This window comes from Alligator sinensis, unplaced genomic scaffold (genome assembly GCF_000455745.1).
Source record: "Alligator sinensis unplaced genomic scaffold, ASM45574v1 scaffold469_1, whole genome shotgun sequence".
In the NCBI taxonomy this organism is placed as follows: domain Eukaryota; kingdom Metazoa; phylum Chordata; order Crocodylia; family Alligatoridae; genus Alligator; species Alligator sinensis.
This window is the reverse complement of record NW_005841934.1, coordinates 3,246,067-3,269,070: the sequence shown is the minus strand read 5'-3', so window position 1 is coordinate 3,269,070 and position 23,004 is coordinate 3,246,067. Positions and strand designations below refer to the sequence as shown.

The window sequence follows — 23,004 nt, the reverse complement described above, 5'->3', positions numbered from 1 at the left end:
CAACATGTTCACAGACATACAATCTTAGATGTGCAGAAATGTTAATTTTGACCAGAAAGAGCAACATGGCTTCCACCGAGACGTACAATAAAAAGCTGGACAGCCAACAAGCTCAAAACATAGTTACATATTCATTGTCCAAAGAATTTAGACCTAACCTTAAGATACACAGGCTGTTCAAGGATTAAAGTTATTAAAACATTTTCTCATTATAACTGATCAGAATGTTTAGTCAGATTTCTGGTGAATGATTTATTGTCTGAATTAAACCTTATAACTGAAGTTCATATTCTGATTGATCTTAATTTATTGTCCGTTAATGCGTACTTTAGTCCTGAAACATTATTGTTAGCTTGACACCAAGACCAACTAATTGAAACTATATTGAAGAAAAGTAATTTATTTCAATGGATCTTGAATTAAAAACTACTTCAAGGGTATGACCTGATGCATATTAATTTTTAAATAACAGTTCTTGCCGTAAAAGTAGAAAAACTCATGGAATTTAAAAGTACAAAGTTAACACAACTGCCTTCAACTAAACTATTTTAAAATAACCCTTAATAAATTTTTGAATTTGTGAAATATTTTCTCTACTATCAAGCCTTATATCTATCTGTGAAGTATATGAAGCTGTGAAGTATCCTATAAATGTTATGTATTTGTGCAGTGTATACATACTCTTAAACATTTTTAGTAAACTCACTCATCTCATCTTCAGATACTTCTTTAAAGTGGCAGCAATATTTGACACCGCTGGTTCTCTACAAGGTGCCCACTAACTACTCAGATTTCTGTTCTACTAAATGCTTATCATATAATGTGGTGAAATTCTAAAAAGAGTGGAGGTTGATTTTTTTATTCTATTATTTTGAAACTGGTCATTTTCATGCTTTCTAGAATCGGCCAAAAAACCAAGAGGTGGCTGAAAAGGGTTACTGACCCTGAACTCCATTAAAGGAGACAAAGGCTTAGGAGAGGATAGGAAGTTCAAGGACTGCAAGGGAGGAGAATTGGAGAGATGGAGTTTGGTCATGAATGATACTCAGACTGGAAAGACAGCAGGAGTTCAAAATTTATCAGGACAGAAGGGTCAAGATGATACAAGAGTAAAAACCTGATGCAGAGGCTATGGGTTTATATAGGTAGATGAGCAGTAGCCAGAGAAAGGCAAGTGGGAAGTGACATGATGTGTTTGAATAGAAAGTAACAAAATCAAGGGAGTGTAGCAGAATAGGAAGCAGCAGAGATCTGTTATAACAGCCAGAAAACACCGACTATACCACAGCTCCGCGGCCACCTCGGCTTTGGTTGTCACTCAGGCTGCAGGCAGGGATGAAGGCAGTCATGCAGTTGGAGTCTGAGGAATATTATGCTCCAGTCCCCAGATCATGCAACCTGCCATGCCACACACAACTGGGGAGTGGCGGGCACCTGGAAATAGGGGGTACCTGCAAGCGGGGAGCAGAAAGTTCCCAGCCCTTGAGCTTCACCCCCCACACACCTGAAAACAGCAACCGGGGAACTGGGAACTCCCCACACTCCAGGTGCCACTTCCACAGGCATCTGGGTCCCAGCTGCATGCCCACTTTATAAAGGTCCAGAGTGCCATGAGCCCAACATCAGAGAGCCTTTCCCTGATGCCGGGTTTACAGAGCTCTGGACCTTTAAAATGCGTGCATGAAGCTGGGAGCCCCGAATGAATGTCCATGACTTTTTTATGTTCCCAAGTGCAGTAATCTTGGCATCGGGGAGAGGCTTCCCAGTGTCAGGCTCGCTGTGCCCCAAGGGCGTGGCTGGGGATGGGGGAGCTCTCACCTCCCTTGCTGCACGCTGCTGGCTTAAAGAAGTGCCTGCACAAGCAGTGTGGGGTGGGAACAGCTCCCTCACCCCCAGCTGCTCACGCTGGGCATCTTTTTAAAGGGACGTGTGCAGCTGGGGCTGGAAAAAGCTCTCCTCTCCCCTGCTGCTCCTGTCAGGCACCTCTTTAAACCAGCACATGCAACTGAGGATAGACGCAGCTCCCCCATCCCTAGCTGTACACCCAGCACCCTCTGGGGGATAGCTGGGTTCGGGACCTGGAGCTGCCTCCAAGCTGATCCTGCCAACTGGGCAAGGGGTAGCTTTGTCCTGAACCCTGGGGCTACCCCACGCTGGACCCTGACGCTCATTTGGGCATCCGGATTCAGGACCAGGCAGCCCCAGTCCTGGTTCAGATCCAAGCTGTCCCTGCCTGATCCTCAGGATCAGTGAGTGTCACACTCCAGAGCTGCGCCATGCCTTGAGGCTTGCCAGGGTCTAGCACCTTAAAGAAACTTAGATTGGGGGCTGCACGGCAAGGCTCTTGAAGGTGTCAGTCCTGACAAGCCCACATCCTGATGCTGACAGTCTGCTTACACTTGGCATCAGGATGACGGGGCACGTCACACGTTCAGTTTACGGCACCATACTAACCTGCCACAAAGATTTCACATATTTTTGAGTAATATCTGTGTGGCTGGTTGGCCATGTTATGGCTCCATGAATTTGAATGTGTGGTCAGTTGCTGTTTATAGTACGATTAACATGTTAATTGCTCCAGAAATATAACGTGTGCTGCTTGTGCTACCTGCTACTGAGCAGCTTGTCTATCACTCAGTGCGGGGGGAGTTCAGTGAACACACACACATACATGCGCACACACACAGCATGATACATGTCTCCTCAACAATGTCTTGAGGAAGTTGCATCCATTAACATGACACCAACCTTAATAAAATAGATTTACATATGTATATATATTCCAATACAAACAAACTGAGTTAAATTGCACATTAAGTAAGATTCTTAAAATACCTACTATTTTGCGCTTGATCATAAAAAGAGGAATTTTTGCATGCAGAGGAGTTATAGACAACTCCTTCTGGACTGTTGATAAATACAATCTTCTTTTAGTATTTCCTAAATCAGTTACTCTGTAAAAGAGAAAGTGGGGGGTGTTAGAAGAGATGGATCTTTGTCAATTCAATAACCCACTATCTTTGGGCAACTACAGAAAACTATTATTCATATGCAGAACCTTTATATCAGCAATAGCAAATGGGGAATTTAAGAATTACTTCTTTTACAAGATAAGTAATGAGATTTCTTGCTCAAATCCAAACTTGGTGGCTACGAGCCTGAATATATAAAATCACTTTACATGCTAATTCTATTTCAATGCTCTACACTCTTCACTCGAGTTTCCCAGCCCTTCAGCCTATGAAAGAATTCAATTTGTATGAATTGAGAAGCCACTAGCCTTTAATAATCATGCTTGTTACTGCCCCTTAAGCTTGTGTTATTTTGGGACACGCTGTCACCTACTAAATAGAAAAACATTATGGGCCGCCTTTTCCTAAAAATGCACCTGTCATTTTATATAGACTCTTTGTCGACTTAAGGATAGACACAAAACACTGACTGTCGGTTTCACTTCCTAAGCACATATCTCCAAATGTGAATTATAATATACAAGTTTATTGTTCACAATTCAGGTCATCTTCTAGTGACACCAAGGACACTGAATCTGAACAGCTCTAATAGATTTAGACCACAGCCATGATTGCAAAGATTAGGTTTGCTTCAAATTGATAAAGAGGCTCATTTTTATGTTCTGCTCCCTTTAGGTCTCAGGGGTAGCACAGCAGGCTTAGCATCCCCCTACCTGTCCTGCCTTGTTATACTGGAAAATGGATGTTACCCTAAAGGCTGTGTTTTATACATGGAAATCATGATGAATTCATTTATTATTTTTGAACGACTTTATCTATTTCTACTAGACTGATCATTTCCTGCAATTAACAACCCCCCGGGAAGATGATGACAATTCATTCTGACAAACAACTCCCAATTAATGGTAAGAGAGTTTGGATTTTTTTTTCCCCATTTTAATCAAAGCTGGTAAACTTGGGATTTAATGCAAGTGCTTCAGTCCAAAGCCAAGTAAGAATTTCTTCTCGGCACAAGTGGCATTTTCCCCTCTGATTTCTTCAAAAAAGTGTTGTGAAAGTAGAGACTGTTTCTAGCTTTTTGTAAGCTGTGAAGACAACCTCCCAGAGTTGAGCTAATATAACACCTTCTTTCTGGAGCTGCTGATGGATATCCTGAGAGCGCACTGTGAAGTGCCTTCATCCCCCTCAACAGGGTGCAACTCTGAAGCCTGTGACACACTTAGATTGTCTCTCCAACCCTGTCCACACCACAGATATAACCGAGTCAAAGACCCAGTTATAACCCCATTAAAAGTTAATAGCATCTTCATAGAATTTATAGGAATCCCTTTACTTGTTATCCAGTCTTGTCACCAGTCAAGGCTTTTGGACAGCAGATGAACAAAGTGTCAGATATCATGCACACTCCAAGAATTAACCTAGCTGCAATGGGTCCCTTGCTAGAGCTGTATCTAAAGTAGAATACAGGGCCTAGAAAAGAAAAAAGGCCTAATGGTGTGATGGCTATTCCTTTGCTCTACGTTAGTGAAATTAGTCACAATGACTGAGGTTAGTAGGGATGCCCAATTACCATTACAATATTGAGAGTAGTGCCCACTAGTCCCCTAAACAAAATGCCAATGAGAGGTGACAAGCCTCTCCTATCACACTTGCCCAATCCAATTATTTCTATTTGTTCAATTTTTTGTTTTCATGATACCTCTGCTCCATGGCTAGAACAGCTTGAACATTTCCCCAACAATCCTTAATCAGTGGTTTTTAGTTACCAAACTCCATTTACAACCTTTCCTTTGACTTCATTTTATGACTTCTGCAGTAAGTCTCATGCAACATATGTACACACTGAAATGGTTTCCCTTCTACACTTTACCTACTTTGGACAATTTAAAAACTCAGCCACATGTTGAGTGAAACAAGATAGCTCCTAAATATCTGCCTCTCAGGACATTCTCCTGGCAAGGAAATGATAGGTCAGGAAGAGGCTCCAGAGCACCCGTTGGTTTTTTGTAGCAGTAAGACCTTCCTACAACAGTGAAAGAAATGTTGGCAGTTTTCTACAACCTGTTGGTCCTCTGCTCTCCCCTCCAGTACTTTATCTTTTCCCATCCCCTTACTCTCCTGTTCCTTGGCCAGGCACTACCAAATCATGGAAGAGAAACAACTGGTCTCTGGCTGTTTCCCCTGCATCAGCACCCACGGGAGAGAAAGGAGCCACAAGGATCAATTAGGGAAGTAAAATTCACATCTTTACTGCTGCTACTCTACAGGGTAATAGGCAGCTGTTTGCAGGCCCAGATTACACAACTCATTACTGTGCTTATATGCAGTGTTCTTATACAATGCTCTTCATCAGTAGGTCTCAAAATACTTCTAAAAGGGAGCATCACTTCCATTTCACAGACAGGAAAACTGAGGCAGAGAGGTGAAATGACTTACTGAAGGTCACTCAACCAAAGAACAGAAGACCCAAGACAAGAATCCCGATCTCTTAAATCCCAGTGCAATGCAGTCTAGTATAACATATGGCCCCGATTGTACCATTCAAAGGAATACCAGGCGTGTCTACACATGATGCTATGTTGTTGTAATGTTGACGGGCAAAAACCGTGATGCTGCAGCTATGTTGCTGTAGCAACGCGCTCCCTCATTATACCGTGCTGCTACGGTGACATAGCAGCTAAAAATAACTGTGCATGGCGGGTACAGAGCAGTACAGGCTGCTACTGTGCCATCATTTAGTACTTCCAAAATGAAGTACTAAATCACAGTGCAGTAACAATGGCACCGTATGGCCACATGTAGACGCACCCACTGAGAGCTATTTTAGGAGGCTATTCATTTGGGTTAACCAGTGTACCATTTTTCAGAAATCCTGAAAACTTGTAGCTCCCACAGTTGGAACAAAACTTGGTCAGCTTTCTTGAAGATCAAGCTGCTGGTGTCTTATTTTGAACAGCTAAAATGAGAAGCCATTAGCTGTAATGATCTCATTACTTAAGCAAAACCCAACCTACCATCACGGGAGTCAAACGGTACAATTCTTAATGGAAAGGGCTGCTCCAAATGGAGCAACAGCAAAGTGCTGAGAATAAGACTGGATGCAACTGGAACCATACAAATATAAGTTAGACCTGCCTTTCCAAATAAGTGGCAATAAAAACTTAATAGCATACCATAAATACCAAGATGTGTTTGCAACCTATGTTTAAACTTAATCATTTGTCCTGATTTGGTTACATTTCTTTTTATTGTCCTTCCCTTTGGAATAAATTAGCTACCATAGCAATAAAATGGTCATTGGCATATGTGCAGCTCAGTAATATCCAGGCTCAATACAAAGCACGGCCTGTCAGATAAAGATGTACCAATTTAAACAATCAGCTGTGAAACACAGGAGTCCAATATACATCACATGCCTGGTATTAACAAATGCTACACTGAGACATGCGATTATAATCACACCTGAAGAGATGTTTGTTTTTTCCTGAAATAAATTTTAAATCTATATGTGCATTCATATTCTCCCACAGAAACATTCAAACAGCCAGGGGCAGACTTGAGGAAAGTGCTAAAAATGTTTGCTTTTGGAACAACTGACTTTTGCTTAAGTTTTTTACTTAGAAGTACAGGTATTATTCTTGTTACAGCCCTTTTGTGAATAGTACAAGCAAATAGAGACCTCGACAGTTATCACACGTGCACACACGGCTCTTATTGGGCTAATGCAGATATGCAGGTGCTAAGGTAGAATTTAGGAATCTCTCCTGCAAAATGGCTCATATTGTGCTTATTTTTTTTTTGTTGCTATCAAAAAACCTGACCTATGTTAAACCTATGAAAACAAAAAACATGAGCATTACTCTCCTTGTACTCAGAGACACATTTAAAAAGCGATATAAGAGTTAATGTACTTTTATTATGTCTGTGCTTGAGCATTCATATCTAAGGGTCAGACATGTGATAGAAAAGTAATGAGACCATGTTGAGAAAAAATGAGGTAGTCAACAGGAAAATCAACCTCATTTATAATAATATCCCTGTGATCAGCAGGTGCATAACTCTCCCAGCTATGGTCATTAACTGCATTCATTTCACACTTAACGTCTACATTTGCAAATCCATTTGAAAGTAAAATTACTTTTCAATTCAATTTTCAAATTCTATTTTATATCTTCAACTTTGATTGACTATTCTCCTCACAATGGCAACTATAGCAAAAATGTGAGTAAATGGTAGCAACTACCCAAGAGGATAAACTCATCTGCTCAGATTACCTATTCACTTTGCTCCTATATATACAAGACTTTACAAGCATTTGTTAATGTTCATTTCAAGGCTTAAAATCAACTTAGAAAAAGATCAGCTTAGAAAAAAACTGATGTTGGACTGTTGAAGGGATGCTTCATTTTGCTCGCTTGTTCTTAAAAATCAGAGTTTCCTCTCCTTTTAAATGGCTCAACCTGAAAGTTTACCAAATATGAAAGCAGATCTTGTGCTAAGGCTGATGAAGAAAGAAAACTCCCATATAATTCACCTATTCATTTAAGCCTCTTAAAACTTGGGTTCTGTATCTTGGTAAAGACAGACAGAGTGGAGTTAATTACTGGTATGCAGATACAAACATTAATTTTAGTATTCTAAAAGTATTCAGCCTTCATACGAGCTATCCATAGATCACAAACTGCTTTGTACAGGTGGATTAAGATCTTTATTTCTGTTCTGTAGGCAGGCAACCAGAGAAGAGAAAAGCTGAAGAGACTCACTAATGTCACAGACTTCAATTCCCTCATTCAGCTAATAGTGCATATTTATCATTTAGCTCCGTGGCCCAAAATACAATGCAATTTAGTTCTGTTCTCTCATGACACTTGGCTACGTCAACAACCCATCTACAAATTTAAGTAGTCAAGAAGGTAATCATAGCAGATTGAACAATTATTGAGTATAGGCCTAATTTAATACCAGGGGTGTAGGTTGTAGCCGTGTTGTTCTAAGGACATAGGCAGACAAGGTTCTTTGGGTGAATCTGATATCTTTTATTAAACCAAATTAAATAATTGGAAAAAAAATGTCTTAGCAAGCTTTTGGGTTTAAAAACCCTTTGTCAGGCTGAGGAAGCCTCTGCGGTTGGTGTGTGCTCTTCCTGGCTGGGAATGCATAGTAAAGCCAGAGGCTAGGCTGGGTTGGGCTGCACACGAGACAGGCAAGTCAGCGAAGATGTAAATTCCAGCCAGGACGAGCACACACCAACCGCAGAGGCTTCCTCAGCCTGACAAAGGGGTTTTAAACCCAAAAGCTTGCTAAGACATTTTCTTTCCAACTATTTAAGTTGGTCTAATAAAAGATATCAGATTCACCCAAAGAACCTTGTCTGCCTAATTTAATAGCATGATTTTTTCACCATGGGTCTCACATTACCCAACACAATAAAAAAAAAAAAGAGTATAAAATGGCAACAATATCAATGCAAAGGCTCAGAAAAGGAATCAAGTTCCTGAAGGCCAGTGTGTTCAGGAGAGGCTGAATCAGAGCAGCACTTTGCAAATACAAGGACTGTGCAACGGGGAGGAATGGATGCTCAAGACACTCCGTCAGACTTTCTGATGCATGAAATCAGTATACAAGGGGCTGAGTGACCCTGACACTGACTGAACAGGAAATATTTTCTCTGTTGCTCTCACCCCTCTCACAGCTTTATGTATTTTTAATCCATTTCAGAAATAATGATACAAAATATGTTTTTATGTCATACTTCCTGGAAACTTCTAATAGAGACTCTTTCGCATATCTGTTTGTGACACTGTATACAAACTCATCTCTGTCGCTTCTTCCTTGGGTTTCCAATATTTACTAAATTAAATTTGATGGCATAGTGATTTGCTTTTCTGAAGGTTGGCTAATTGTGCCAGATAATTTAGGAAATGTAATTCTGCAAAATAGCTTTTAATTTGTTCAGTACAAGGTACTGTAATGAGTATAAATGGATACAGTGTTCAGGAAACACTTCTCTTCCAGAACCTAGATTATTTATACTTAAAAGTGTGGCTAGTTATGCTTCTAATTAATTTTGTTGGCTCTTTCCTTTGGTTTACTGGCTGCTATCTTTTCCATTTTGTTCTCCTTTCCATAAAATGATCTATTCAGAAGAGGCAATATGCCCCTTCAAATTTGCAACAACAAAGACAAAGGCAAGATGATGATCACATCTAATTCCTACTATGAAAGTTTACTGGTTACATCCTGCCAATAGCAAAAATATCTCCTGTCACGGGACTGAAGTTCCTGTGAACAGACCGTTCCCCTCCCCAGAATTAGGACATGCTTGCTATTACAGAAATTAATGCCATTGGGGCAGGGGGAGGGAAATACCGTGTCTCACTTTTCATTCTTTTTAAATGAGTCAGTGAAAAGAGTAGATAATTGTATTTTGATTGTATTCCTCTGTTTCTTGTAGTGTGCACCAAAATTATTTTCATCAAGGTTTATATCATTGGTTTTCCACTGTGTTGACCCCTCTTCCCACTTCGACTTTAAGAAATGGTCCTATTTAAGACTTCAGTAAGCAAAACTATTTTGTTTTCATTTTTTGCTCTGGTCTGTTTTCAGGGGATGGGGAAATAAGTATCTTAAAAGCCAGAAACAGTTTTGTCTACTGGTATTTTAAAATAACACAGCAAACACCTGGACCTGTTACTGGATATGATTTGGTTCGAGTCCTCAGATGTGCTAAGCTAATGATGACAGCCAGGCCATACCGATCTGAATTTGGAAGACCAGAGCCTAAAATGGCTGGTAACCTAATGCTGCCCCCAAATAAGCAAAGTTTCATTCCTCTGATGCAAATTACAGGCTACCATAAGTCTTCAGCAGAAGTTATGTTAAATACCCCTCTGCAAACTTTATGGCTGTATCTTTTAACATTATCACAAGATATCTTTTATGTTGTTTATTGAAATTCATTGCTTCAAGGTGAGGAGAGCAAGGGGAGCCTTTTGTTGTACTCTTAGTTTTGTTCTAGTCTCTTTCTCTCTCTCATATGCACATCTTTAACGTCAGACCTCCCTAACCTGTATGTCTTTGTATAACTGTCTGATTCATGGGATGCAGGAGGAAGCACTGTTCTGTTCAGTCCTCCTGGCATGCAGAAAAGATACAATAAGGATGGGAGGGGCTTTCAGGGGCATGGACTGCAAGGGGCAAAGGAAAGAGGGATCCTGGGGAGAACCACTGGACAGACAACTAAACTCCAAACTAAGCAGAGGTCAAGGTTAAAGTTTTATCATTTAAGTTGACAAAAAGGCAACTCAACGAAAGGGGTAGACAAGTATAAAGACTCATGCTGAAATAATCCAGTGTGTTTCCAATATTATTTCAAGGTTTTATTGAAACAGTATTTTAAACCTCTTTTTATCCTTGAACTGGATTTCTTTAAGCAAAAAAAGAACCCAGAAAAGTTTAAAATATTTACATTTGTTATTTAACTCCAAGAGGAAAGCACTACTTATTTTATCATCACAGCTACGATCTGTGGAAACCAGAAAATAGAAAGAAAATGAAGGAAGTTTAGGATGTAGGAAATAAGCTGAAAAGATATTTCACAAATCTTAGCTATGATCCAAAAATCACAACAGTTGCTTTTCTTTTAATAAAGAAATAAATAACCTGCCTCCCCATTTTCCTTTCTCCCTAACAGAGGATCAACAATCTTTGATAAAGAACACAGTTTTCATCTTCTTTCAGATGCTATCCCATATCAACATTTGATAATTTTGTAATTGGATGGCATCACAAGTTTCCTGGCACAATCTGCAAGATAATTTTCAGGGAGCTTGAGTGTGAACTGCCTGCCTGAAACACATCAAGACATCAGAGCGGAGAGTAGGCGCTTCGGCGATATCGACATATCAAAAAGTACTGATAACATCACAATGTGTCTCGGCGCCTATTGCTTTAATGGTCTTGACTCATGAGAAGTATGAGCAGAAATCAAAGTAATCAGTTCACTTTTCCCATTTAGAGCACTATGACTGTTTAGTGCAGAACATTCAAAAAAGCCTTGATAATGGCACCCAGAGACATTCCTTGAAAAATATAAAAAGGTCCAAAATCATATCAAACTGCCAACATAAGTGGCTTGACTTTATCATTACAACAGAGGTGAACTATTGCAAGAAAAGGAAAAAAAAACCCCTGAAATTTAGCTAAGTGCATTAGGGACAGATTGAATTCTATTGCAAAATGTGCTATCTCAAGTTTCTTATCCAGAACCGCATTACTTATCAATTAACTGCAATGCCAACAATATATGAGGGTATTTACAAACATGAATAACATTTCCTGCTTTAAGCAACTTAGTCTTAACAGAAAGAGACAGGAAAAGGAAAGGAAAGCAACATAAAACAATATAAATGAGATAAATGATGTGTCTAGCTTACTGAGTTCAAATGCAGATGAAAAACAAAAACAAGTTATGTGAAACTTGTAGGAGGAGAGATGAAGTGTTCAGAAGCAAGGACTGTCTGTAGAATGAGCCCTTGTGTTGTGCATATCTACACGCAATGTATTAATTCTCTTGTAGGCTTGCTGATGCATACAATGCCTGTTAGAAATTGAAGTGAACTGTGTACAAGACAAGAGACACGCGAAGAAATGCTTGTTATTGAGATCTATGTAATGAGGGCAGTTCTGTTGCAGTAATTCTAATTCTATACTATTAGGAAAGTCTGGTAACTTGTGTGTCATTGTAAAGTTAGTTCAGGGGTAGCCTTCACAGTTCTTAGAGGGGTCTAGCTCAGTGGGTCTCAATCTTTTTTGTGCCAGAGCCCATTTGTAAACATAGATGGCCAGTATGTGGGCAGGGAGGTGTAAGGGGAATGGCAGGGCCCCAAGCAGCCCCTCGCAGGCTGGAGCTTTGCCTGCCTGCAAGGGAAAAGCCACGATTCCCCACATTTTTCTCTTTTAAAGGAGAACCCATTTTTAAAGTTTGTTCATGACCCTTTCATATTGTGGAAGCACACCTTTGGGTGCTTGCCTCTTCAAGGGCTGGAGGCTGGCAGCCGGCAGGTGCTTGATTATTAGGGAGGCCATTTTAGGACCCAGTTCTTATAGGTGAGGCAGCAGTTTGCAGCCAGCCGCCGAGAGAGAAACATCAGCCGGCTGAGCTATGGCTCGGGAATATCTTGGAGGTAAGGACAGGAGCTATGGGGATGGTTTGGAGGCTCCTGGTCCTGGGCATGACCTAAAACTGCACCCTGCCAGGGTAGGGAGGCCTGGTGGGACTTCCTGTGGCAGGGCAGTCTCAATTAAAATGCCAGGACTGCTAACCTCCCTGGTGAAAGGTGGGTCGGGGTGCCTTAACCCTGGCCTCCACCATCTGGTGGGTAGTTGTGAGAGCAGTGGGGCCAGGCAGAGACAAAGGGTCCTGGAGACCCCAGAGGGGAGTAGTGGTGTTGTGAATAGTGATGGCGTGGGCCCACTCAGAGTAGGGTGCAATAAGGGGCACCTGAAGGACTGAGTGTGTGGGGTGTAGAGTAGGGCTGCACCAGGGGTATACCGAGTAGGGCTGCTTGAGCGGCTTGAAGGGTGGTGCATGGGCCAACCCCAAGTGGGTGTGGGAAATCAGCTGTCCGGTGAGGGGCTAGGGGCAAAAGCAGCCCAGTGTTCGGCACAAGGAAAGAGAGTAGATTAGAGGGAGCTAGAGCGAACCGAAGGCGCTGCACGTGTCGTGCCAGAGTGGGAGTAGGCAAGCCCGGGGGCCCAGAGGGGGTCGCTCAATGGAGCAGGGCAATAGACAGTGGGTCAGTGATGGGCGCAGTGAAAGAGGCCCCTGTGAGTGGGGGGCAAAGTGAGTGTGCGCATGACCCGGGCCATGCCTTTGATCTGCAAGGCATGGGCCATGGTTTAGGGAAGGCACGGAGCCATGGATAGCACCCCCTGGCACCAGGGTAGTGAATGGACAGCCTCCCACTTAATACACCAGGATAACATTCAATTCATGGCTGGCAAGTTGGGGCAGACTGCCCGAGACAGGTGGGTGGGCCAATTTGAGATCCAGCCTCAAGTTTGCCCCACCACACATATTCTTGTGACCCACTTTTGGGTTGTGACCCATGAGTTGAGAAATGCTGGTCTAGTGTATACGGTTTCAGTATTCTAAATTAGGCAGTGTAGCAGGCTGCACACCTCAGTGACTGCAGCCCAGTGCCAGCGGTAAGAAAGTGATTGATTGTAAGCCTGCCTTGGAGGAGAAGGCCAGCTGATGAGGATAACTGGCCGGCCCAGAGGAAGGTAAAGGCTTGGGGGCAGGGGAAGAGGAGGAGCCTGCATGACCGTAGCTTCAAGACAGGACACTCTCTTGTGGTCTGGGAAAGACTGCAGGGTATGAGTTAACCCTTTTATTGTGTATGTATTTGTTTGGTTACTGATTGATGGTTTATGTTCTGTCCTGTGGGGCAAGTTTGCCCAGGGAAATAAATACTGTGTTATATGAACTGATAACCTGCTATAGGCAGATTACACAAGCGTTTGTTGCAAGAAAGCAAAAGATTATCAGAAAAACAAGGAACACATTCTGATCAAGTGTATCCAAAGCTATAGGAAGGCCCACTACAGAATCTATACAACACAAAAAATAGATCACTGGTGGTTTACAGCATGAATAAAAGGATTAAAACTACACGTTGGGTAAAGGGAAACAACTGGGAAAATAACTAACATGTTGTATTTGGCGTGTTGACTGCACAAGGGATAAGGATTGCACACCACTTAGGAGAATGATGAATGAACACCTGTCATGCTGAATCCTCTTGGGACTGTCCGATAGTGTTTAGAGCATACACATTTGTACTGTCTGTAACACTGACCCTAATAATCTGTAGTGTGAGCAGGATATAAGGTTGACGGACCACTTTGGCCAAACAAGGGCTATGAAATAACTGTGGGGAAAGACTGTGCTATTGCATGAGATTCCATCTAAATTCACAGGCAGAGGGCAAACAAACAAGAATCATTTAATTTATAAAGCACTCATCCACGCACAGGTGCACAAGCTAAATGCTGATTTTTATGAGTACTTCAGAAACTAACATAAAACTCACTGAACCATTTAATAGCATTAAGTAATAAAGGGGTTAAGGCTGATGGATGTGAGGCCAGTGTTTATTCAGAAATAGTCACATGAATTAAAGGCATATTTGCATTTTTTCCTCTTTCTTCAAATGAAGCAAGACCTGGACAGTAACAGATGCCTTGAGGTGAAATGAGCTCCACAATTGAGTGGCCTAGGAAACACTAGGACAATCATCTGCCAGTGTCAAAAATGACAGTAGGGTCATAAAGACGGCGGTAAAAACAGAGCAGAGAGTTCTCAAGAATGGGCGATGAGGTAGGGGCAGAGGAAGGTGTTCAATATAGCTAGGGCCGTCATTATAAGAGGTCTTTAAATCTTTTATGGCAAACAATGACCAGTATTTGTTAATGTTCTGCAGAGAGAATTTTCAAAGCAGGTAAGGGTTTGAATGGTTGCAGATGATAAAGTATTTTCTACAGTATGGTAAAAGACTCCAAAATATTTTAATATGACTCCTTTTTATTCTGGCTTCAAACTCCTCTAGAAACAACATCTGAAGCTTTATTTAATAAGCAGAGGGGGAAAAACCCCACCACAAACCAAAAACCAATCAGCCCCCTCACAGAAATCTCCAGCCAACCATAGCAGCCAGCATTGCCTGGGACATGGGCAGGAGTAGTCGTGAAATCAAGGATAGTCTCTGCCAAAATGAGGTTATTGGAAGGTAGGCAATAGCACTTTAAAGCCATTCTATCATTCTATTAGCAGCCAAGGTAAAAAAAGCAAGGCGAGAACTGATCGTGGCAGTTCATGGGAACAGTATTATGATCATACAAGCGATAGAGATGCCCCGCTACAGAGGCAACTGTCACAGGGGGGTGGTTGCTCTGGACTGCTGTGGCTTTGTCTGGTCTCTGAGTGAGTCTCCTGATGCCAGCCTAGGAGTGGGTTCCAGGGCAAAGGGGAGCCTGGGTGCCTTCTGCTCTGAGATCTTGGCCTTTCAGTCTCACCTTCCCTGGTTCTTTATGGCCCAGACTCGAACCTAGCATCCATTTCCACTCCTGAGAGAGGGGCTTCCCCTTCAGCTAGGGATGACTCATGTTTCATACACTGAGCTCTGTGCAGTAATAAAGGGACTCCCTTTGGATTGCAAAAACTTGGATCTTTTTAGGAAAGGCGGCGTGGTCAGCGCTGCCATGTGCAGTCAGGAGGTGAAGTGTGTGCTCAGAGCTACTGTGAAATTCTCCCACTAAACTTCCTGATGTCACTCTCCAAATCATCTCCACTACAACTCATATCCCAAGTTTTAATTTATGCTGTCCAAATTGGTGCATCAGTTATTGTCAAACATGTTTTATTTTTATCCACTATATGCTTAATACAAATGGAGACGTGAAAGGTTTACAGACCATAGACTTAAACCAAACTAAACTCTTTTTTCATCCTAATTAAGCAGTAGTTAATAGGTACTAACAAGCTTGGCAGTGTTTTCCATTTTCAGTGCTCTCTAATGTTATACATATATGATACAAAACAAGTGTTGGTGAAAAAGACCTGCTAGAAACTCTAGATTGCTGCCAGCAGGGTTATAATAAATAATTTTTAAATGCACACTTAAAATTTTCATTTGGCAATGTACATGTAAATAGCCCAATGTCAATGCCTTGCGCCTTTTGTAACAAATAGTTGTTTTCCATTAATTTTGGAAATTAGGACAGGATAATGTTAAGCCGGATTCACAAGAATTTCCTTTTGTGTGTGAAAGATATTTTGGTCTTCAGATTCCTAAACCTAATTGTCAAGATTTGTGGCAGGGACAAAGAGGTAAAAGTTGAGTTTGGGTACGCACACACACAAACACGCCCCCGTCCCCACTGAAAGAGCAACAGAAATTGGTTTTTCTCTTGCCCATGCCATATCTTGGGGAGTATCCCATAGCATTTTACAGTCACTTATACTAAGATGATATAATAAAGGGATTCAGAGCTGTCAGAATAATTGTATAACTGTCTCAAATAAGATCACTTCCCATGGAGAGAATTCTATTGTAAGCTGGAAGTAAAGCAAAGAAACCACTTAATATGTAGATAAAGATATATTCCAAGCTGAGAAAGGGAGGATGGTAATGAGGATATTGGTGCTGAATAAGCATCCTAAAACATTGGGAAACTGGTCACACCTGGAGGGCCAGATGGCCAAGAAGTGGGGAGTTGTCATCTACAGCTATTACAATGATAATCTCTTTCAAAAGTATGCAGTGAGAAGGTGCATAATGAAGAAAGGGAACACACACAACCCATCTTGCCAAGAACGCAGCAGAAAGTGGTGAAATAGTAACATTATAACTAAATTGGACCAGTACATAAATTTTGAGAGTCTAAACTGTCTGTAAGGTTTGTGAACTGCCTAAGGGAGGGCAAGACAGGTTTTAATCTGTCAACAATTCTTACTGAGATAGAAAAGAAATAAAATGTTCAGGGAAGTCTAATTATGAAGAATTACGAGCATTGCCTCTTCAAACTCAGAAGCAAAGCAGACCATGAAATTTCTGCTAGGCTAACACTTCAGTCAGAGACAGTAAACAGCAGAAAGTAGGTTAATTAAAATCTCAAAAGAACTTCTTCCAATCTCAATTCCTTTCAGGGCTGAGGGTCAATGCGACCTAAAAATCTACTCTATTTTACCTGCAAAAAGATTATTTGGGGTAACAAAGGGTGAAGGTTCAGGTGTTGGCTTAAGTCAATTAGTCACTTTTTTTAATTATTGTGCTCAATTTAATCTTAGTTTGGGAGTTTTATGCAAGGCCAGCCTTTTAAGGGAACGAAGCGAAGGGATAACCGAGCTGACCCCACTCAGTTACATGACTGAGGGCAAGGCCCAAGTTCTCACCTACTGCGGTCACGGACAGGCACGTGCACTGCGGGACTCAGAGCTTAGGGCCCATGGCTACAGAGAGGCTTGTGCATTTACACTGCAAGTTGCACTGATCTTTTGTTGTCTAGGCTGTTACCCTTTCAAAGAGAAGATTAATATTAAATTATGCAAAAAGCCTGAAATTCAAAGGATAAATTCAGAAGTAGATGAAATTACTCTGCTTTTCTGAAGAAACTGGAGGTGAAAGGAAAAGAGAGGGTTAGACCTGGAAACTGGGAACAGAGATAGCTGGTCTCCCTATGGGGACCACAAAGTAAATCTGTCATGGAAGACTGGGGCCTGGCTTATTTGCCTAAAGACACGGAGGAGATGACGCACGGGTGCGTGAATTTTCTGACAAGGAACCCATCTCAGTAGCAGAACTTGAGGAATGGGTATTCCAGCTCTCGAGGGCATACCTCAGGGTACAAAGGGCTACACTCAGATGCTGAAGCAGCCTCTACTGATCAACTCCGTAGGTATCGAGTGGCCAAGTTACCGCAGCTTTCATTCATTTATGCTAGGGTACAAGCACAAACGTGGGCAGTTGCAGTAAAGCTCTGCCCCTTATCACGCTTTCACAAAGTGGTTATATCCTAACAGCTGAACGTAACAGTGCCTCTGCATCGTGTCCAGGCCTCAGGAGACAGCCTTGGAGGAAGACGACTAAGTGGGAATCTTTTCAGAGCCTAGCAAGGGCACTTTAATACAAGGAATTAAAAAACCAAACCAACCCAAACCCACCTTAAAGAGAAATACTTACAAAATGAATCTATCAATTTATCTCCTGGGAAAACTAGAAAGACAGGGTTCACACAGAGTTGACATCAAGATGCCTTAGGTATGGATGAAATAGGCTAAATGTGAGTGTCAGCTCCTTCATACTGACCTTGCGTGACGATGCCTTTTGCCTCCCTGCTCCGTTGTAGGCAGAACTGTAATGCTGCCTGTTAGCATTTTCTTTTCCAGGATACTCGAAAAGTAGACTAATCTCTCATATCTTCAACCTGCCTTTTGTATTTTAAATATATATATATTTTCCTTGTGTGCCCTTTCAACCTTCTATCTGCTCTACCTGTATTAGTCTTACTGCAATGACAAGGGGCATTCATTACCTTGCAGCCACTAGTTTTACCCTGATGACAACTGTTCCTAAGGAGGATGTTAAGAGGTTCAGCTGCACAAAGCAGTCTTCATTCCTCTGTTGCTCAGGAAAGCCTCCTCCACAACAGGTATATTCTATTGCCAGGAAACAAGACTTCTCCCCACCACTGAAACCCTTCAGTACTAGCACTAGTTTTCAGTTTTGTATAAATACTAAAAGAACCAGATGATCATTGATTTAAGAACACCTCATAAAAATGCAACATTTGAACAGAATCGCAGACAAGGGAAGACTGAATGCGATCAAATGCCAAGGATTAAAAGGTATTTCCAGACAGAAGCTAAGAAATGAATTCGGAGTAGGAGAAAAAAAATGTTCATCTTCCTTAGGACTACATACTAATCAAAATGGAGGCTCAGTTTTTAGCTGGGAGTGTACACTTTATTATTAATTCCATAAAAACTTGCATGAATTTGCTTTGATACCCAGCTAGCAAGACAACCTGCAAGGTGTTCATTTTAAATAACTGCTTTCTACATGACTAGAGTGGCATCACTGCTCTAATGAACGGGACAACTGGAAGAGATTTTCTTAATGCTTATATTACTTGCAAATGTAAGAGTTAATCCCTTTCCATAAATTACAGAAATAAGTGTACTCAAATCTTCTAAATAGTCCCATTTCCACATTTCGTTTTTATTTCAGAAAATAATCAAAGAATAAGATGCATACTATTGTCAGTTATAAAGTTTTAAATTTCAAATGTTGCTCACTGGCTAAATCTGTTAAAAAATTGCTGTTAGTCTGTACCTAAAATCTTCCATTCTGTCAAAAGTAAAAGCATCAGAAAATACATGCTAATTCCAGCAAGATTTATAAGGCCAGTCTAAGTTTAAGAGGTTAATCATGCTTCATACTTTTGTTGCCCTATATCTGAAAAATGCTGTCTTTATAGCAAAGATGAATAATTTATCCCATCATTATAAGTGGGAAAAGTTAACTAGGTTATTAAACAATTCAAGTAAATTCATCAAGTTAATTTAATTCACATTAAATACTTAAACCCATCTATTATTTCAGAAAATACCTGTAGACAGTTCTGTCTATAAGAAGTTCAAAAGCCAGGAAATTCTAAAGTTGTAAAACTAGATAAGAGTGTGAAAGGCTGTGAATTTGGATCCACAGTATGTTTTATCTCCGTATTCTGCCACACCATGCCCCAAACCTGGTGATATCGGTTCTCTTTTGTATTATTTCAACTACTTTCCACATTTTTTTAAAACTTGTTTTTAATTGTCCACAGCCCGTGAAGAGTTTAAACTCCTATTGGCCTGGTGGTTCTTTTTCATACTACAAATTTCCATCTACTTCACCATATGTACAGAAGTCATCTTCTAACTTTTCAGACATACTGCATTAAAACTCCCTCAGCTCAGACTCCAGGTGGCTCTCCGGTGTGTGGGGCAGCTATAGAACCACTGCAACAGCACGACTGGTAGGTAATGTTTCACATTAGAAGTCAGACAGTGTACTGCAAGAAGCACAGTTTATTATGTTACACACTTTTAGATGCATCATATATGCCGTCTAAGACAAGGAAACATTCTTAGCTCTAAAATTTAGATATTCAAAACACAAATGCACAATAAGAGGAGACAGAGTTTAAGATTAAGGGCTGCTTTCCACAAGTTTTTTTTTGGACAGGCAGTTCTTATTTCAACCTCTTTTCCACAATAAAGGCTTCTTCCTATGCCAGAGGAGGGGTAAGAAAACTTACATCCTGACAAAGTGAAAGGCACAGGATTAATTGCAATAGTTGAAATGTAACTTAAAGAATTATTTTCCTGCAGACTATATTTACTTATTCACTAACCAATGATTCCTGTGGTATTGCAGAATAATGATTAACAACTGTTGGACTTTATGATAGCCAGTGGTAAGTGAATCCCCAGTTTGGGGAGAAGTCCAGAGACTGCAGCCCACTGTTGACAGATCAAGTATGTTGATAAGCATGTTGCTAGCTGGACCCTAGTAGGGGAGGTAAAAATATTTTGTGGGACAAAAGAGCACAGCTAGCTTCCCAGTGGATGATACAGGCTGCCATCACCATCATATTCAAGCCAGCAAGATGGTACAGAATACAGCTGATGGCAGAAGCATGAGTTAGACAGACTCAGTGTTTTGAGTTTTGCAGACATTGGCAGGGTTCTTTGTAGTGGAGAAGCATCTCCCAGTGATCTAGACAGTGTCTTTCAGGAGAAAGTGGGATATTATCTTTACCACATTCTTCTGACTGTTAATAGGCAACAAAAAACTCCCTAAATAGGTATGTATTGGAGATGGTCTCTAATGAAATCTGAGCTTCTGGAGGGGCATTGCTATTTATCCCCAGGAAATGACTTATGATAATTACTTAAATAGGGTGCAAGATGAAAACTAGCTTTTGTTAAATGTTTGTGTAAAATAAAATGTGCAGCTGTACACATAAGCAACACATGGCACACGCCTAATCAGTATGAAACTGGATAGGTATATATACTAACAAATAAGCGTTCTTCAGTGTTCATGTTAAACACTATATCTTTAGACAACTACACTTTGAGGCTGAGACACTAAGAAGTTTGGCCTAGCAAGAGCATAAGACTCTGATTCAGAAGACTTGGATTCTGTTCTTGGCTCTGGGAATAGGTGGGTGAGCTTGGACAAGTCAATTTAATTGCTCTGTGCCTCAGTTTCCCCATCTGGAAATGCAAGGATGATTCATGGCCCTCCTCTGAAATATATTTTGAGATCCATGAGTCACAAGTACTACACAGAAGTCAGGTAGTCTGAACAAAGATCTTCTGTGCAGTCAATCTACATGTCTAGATTGAAACTAGAAAGAAAAAGTATTCTTCTTTTTTTTTTTTTGGTGAGCAGGCTCTCTCTCTAAGCTGACCTTTGATAAAGGGTGACAGACTCAATGAGAGACATACCACATCTTACCAACATATACCATCCTGAACATTCACAGAGGCTGACCGTCCTTTAAAAAAATCTTTTAATAGATTCTTTTTAAGTTCCTGTTATTACTGCTCTTTATAGCACTTCATATGTTTCAACACATCACAAAAGTATGAGTTAGTTAGCTCTCATCACCCCTGCAGGGCAAACTTATAATCATTATTCTCAAAATACAGATGAGAGACCAGGGGCAAACAGGCAATGTGGCTTGCCTAAGGTCATACAAGTCAGTAACACAACCAGAATCAGAACTCCAAGGCTTCTCGAGTTGTGCTCATTCCTCAAGACCTTTCTACTCTAACTGCGCTGTGCATTTTACAGACCCATTTTCTCACATGAAGATGTCTACTTATTTGCTATAGAGCTTGGTATAATAGGATTTTTTATTTTTATTTTCACAGCTTGCGTAATACCTGACACGTAGAATAAGATTGAGTTGGATATAAATGATGACAAATGACTGGCATCATGGTTAGTACTTCAACAAGAATGAATGTGTGTACACTTGGTAAGACTCCAGGCAGCAGAAGTACTAGCACCTGCACATACCCCATATTCTGGAGGATTTACCAAGAATGCCAATGCAAGGCAGATGCTGTTTTCTTTCATGCCCAAATATTTTCCAAACAGTGAACTACTTTTGTTTTTCTCAAAAAGGTAGCAAAATTCATAAAACTGAGTGTTTATGAATTGGCTACTATATTTACAGCAGATGGCTGTATCCAGTATTATTAACAGTCTTGCTATTATTTGCTTCAAAAAAAAGCTGCATAAATTACATGCTCTGCTACCTTAGTTCTAATTTCATTATGCCTGATTAAACATTTTTTTAATCTCAAACCTATTTCAAGTATTTGCCCGACAGGCCAATATGTTGATTCTTAAATGTAATGATACCTTAAATTTGTATCTTCAAATCTCATGCTACTGAACAAAATATGAGCCTATATTTCCACTTAAATTTCTTTAAAACAGACAAGACAGCTAATTTAAACAGTTGTTTGCACATTCAGTATTTATGACAGGAATCTTGCATGACTGGCTGTAGCAGCAAGTTAGGGGTTTAGCTCAGCTGGCGCCAGGAGTGATGGATGGCCTGAAAGAAATTCTTTTTTGTTGATCAGATCAATCACAGAACAGAATGCAAAAAAAGGGATCAGCCTCAAACTAGATTCATAACTGTTCCATCTGTATGCAAAACTGGGACAGGAAGAAATGTACCATAAACTATAATGTACAGCTATTAAAAAGTCAAAAGAGAGTTTTTACATAAAGCAAATTTGAAGCTAAGGTGTCTGAAATGTACTTTGAAATTTACCGCTGCCCAAGACTTGGCTTTAATATGAATGTAAGGAACCCTCCTGTGACTTTAAAATCACAAAATGTTAAGCAAAAACGTATGTTCTCCCAGAATAAAGAAAAATAGGCAGTGGAGGGGGAGAGGAGGGGAGATTCTTTAAATGAAGTCTTAATTATTAAGAGTCGAACAGCAAAGTTCATCCAGCAGCTCACTAACTGATACAATATCAAACAAGAGACTTACCTTTCTTATTTATTTGATGGTCAGCCACCTATAAATTAATTCAACTGCCTACATGTATTTGACTTAATGTCTTTGGAGAAATGGTAATAAAAGTATTAAAAGAAGTTTAAACCATGATTTTTCCATAGTAGCTGGGCTAACTAAGAAGATCAGACTCATGAAGTTAGACCAGAGTTACTTAAAGATATACAATGCTCAGTTTTTTTACTTGGTAACAAAGACTTCCATAGCAATTCTTTTATTCTTTACTGGTGATTTTTTCCTTTCAATTTAAGGATAATATAAATCAGGGACTAGTGAAACAAACAGTTGCACTGAATTAGACATTTATGTTTGTGAAAAATCTCATAAAAGTAGATTATAATAGCTCTGTAGTCTCTCCTAAAGTCCTGCTCAATAT

The 23,004-nt window shown here is 40.5% G+C and overlaps 1 protein-coding gene and 1 long non-coding RNA gene across 12 annotated transcripts in view; one reads left to right on the top strand and one right to left on the bottom strand.

The window, feature by feature from the left end:
- The window catches only part of CUNH3orf67 (chromosome unknown C3orf67 homolog), a 120,297-nt gene that overhangs the window by 79,516 nt on the left and 17,777 nt on the right, over positions 1-23,004 (bottom strand). For all 10 annotated transcript variants that reach the window (XR_003093063.1, XR_003093064.1, XR_003093065.1 and 7 more), the window contains exon 6: positions 2,840-2,954. Coding sequence is in view for 6 of the 10 variants with exons in the window: in XM_006019626.2 (XP_006019688.2) it covers positions 2,840-2,954 (115 nt within the window). In the remaining 4 variants the exon portion in view is untranslated. The remainder of the gene's footprint in view (positions 1-2,839; positions 2,955-23,004) is intronic.
- LOC112549583 overlaps positions 1-23,004 on the top strand; it is a 231,558-nt gene that overhangs the window by 203,944 nt on the left and 4,610 nt on the right. Inside the window, exons 1-2 of one of the 2 annotated variants that reach the window (XR_003093068.1) lie at positions 18,741-19,553; positions 21,463-21,532. This is a non-coding gene — a long non-coding RNA (uncharacterized LOC112549583). Of the gene's footprint in view, positions 1-3,800; positions 3,878-18,740; positions 19,554-21,462; positions 21,533-23,004 lie in introns of those variants that run through there. The other variant, XR_003093067.1, reaches the window with a different exon arrangement.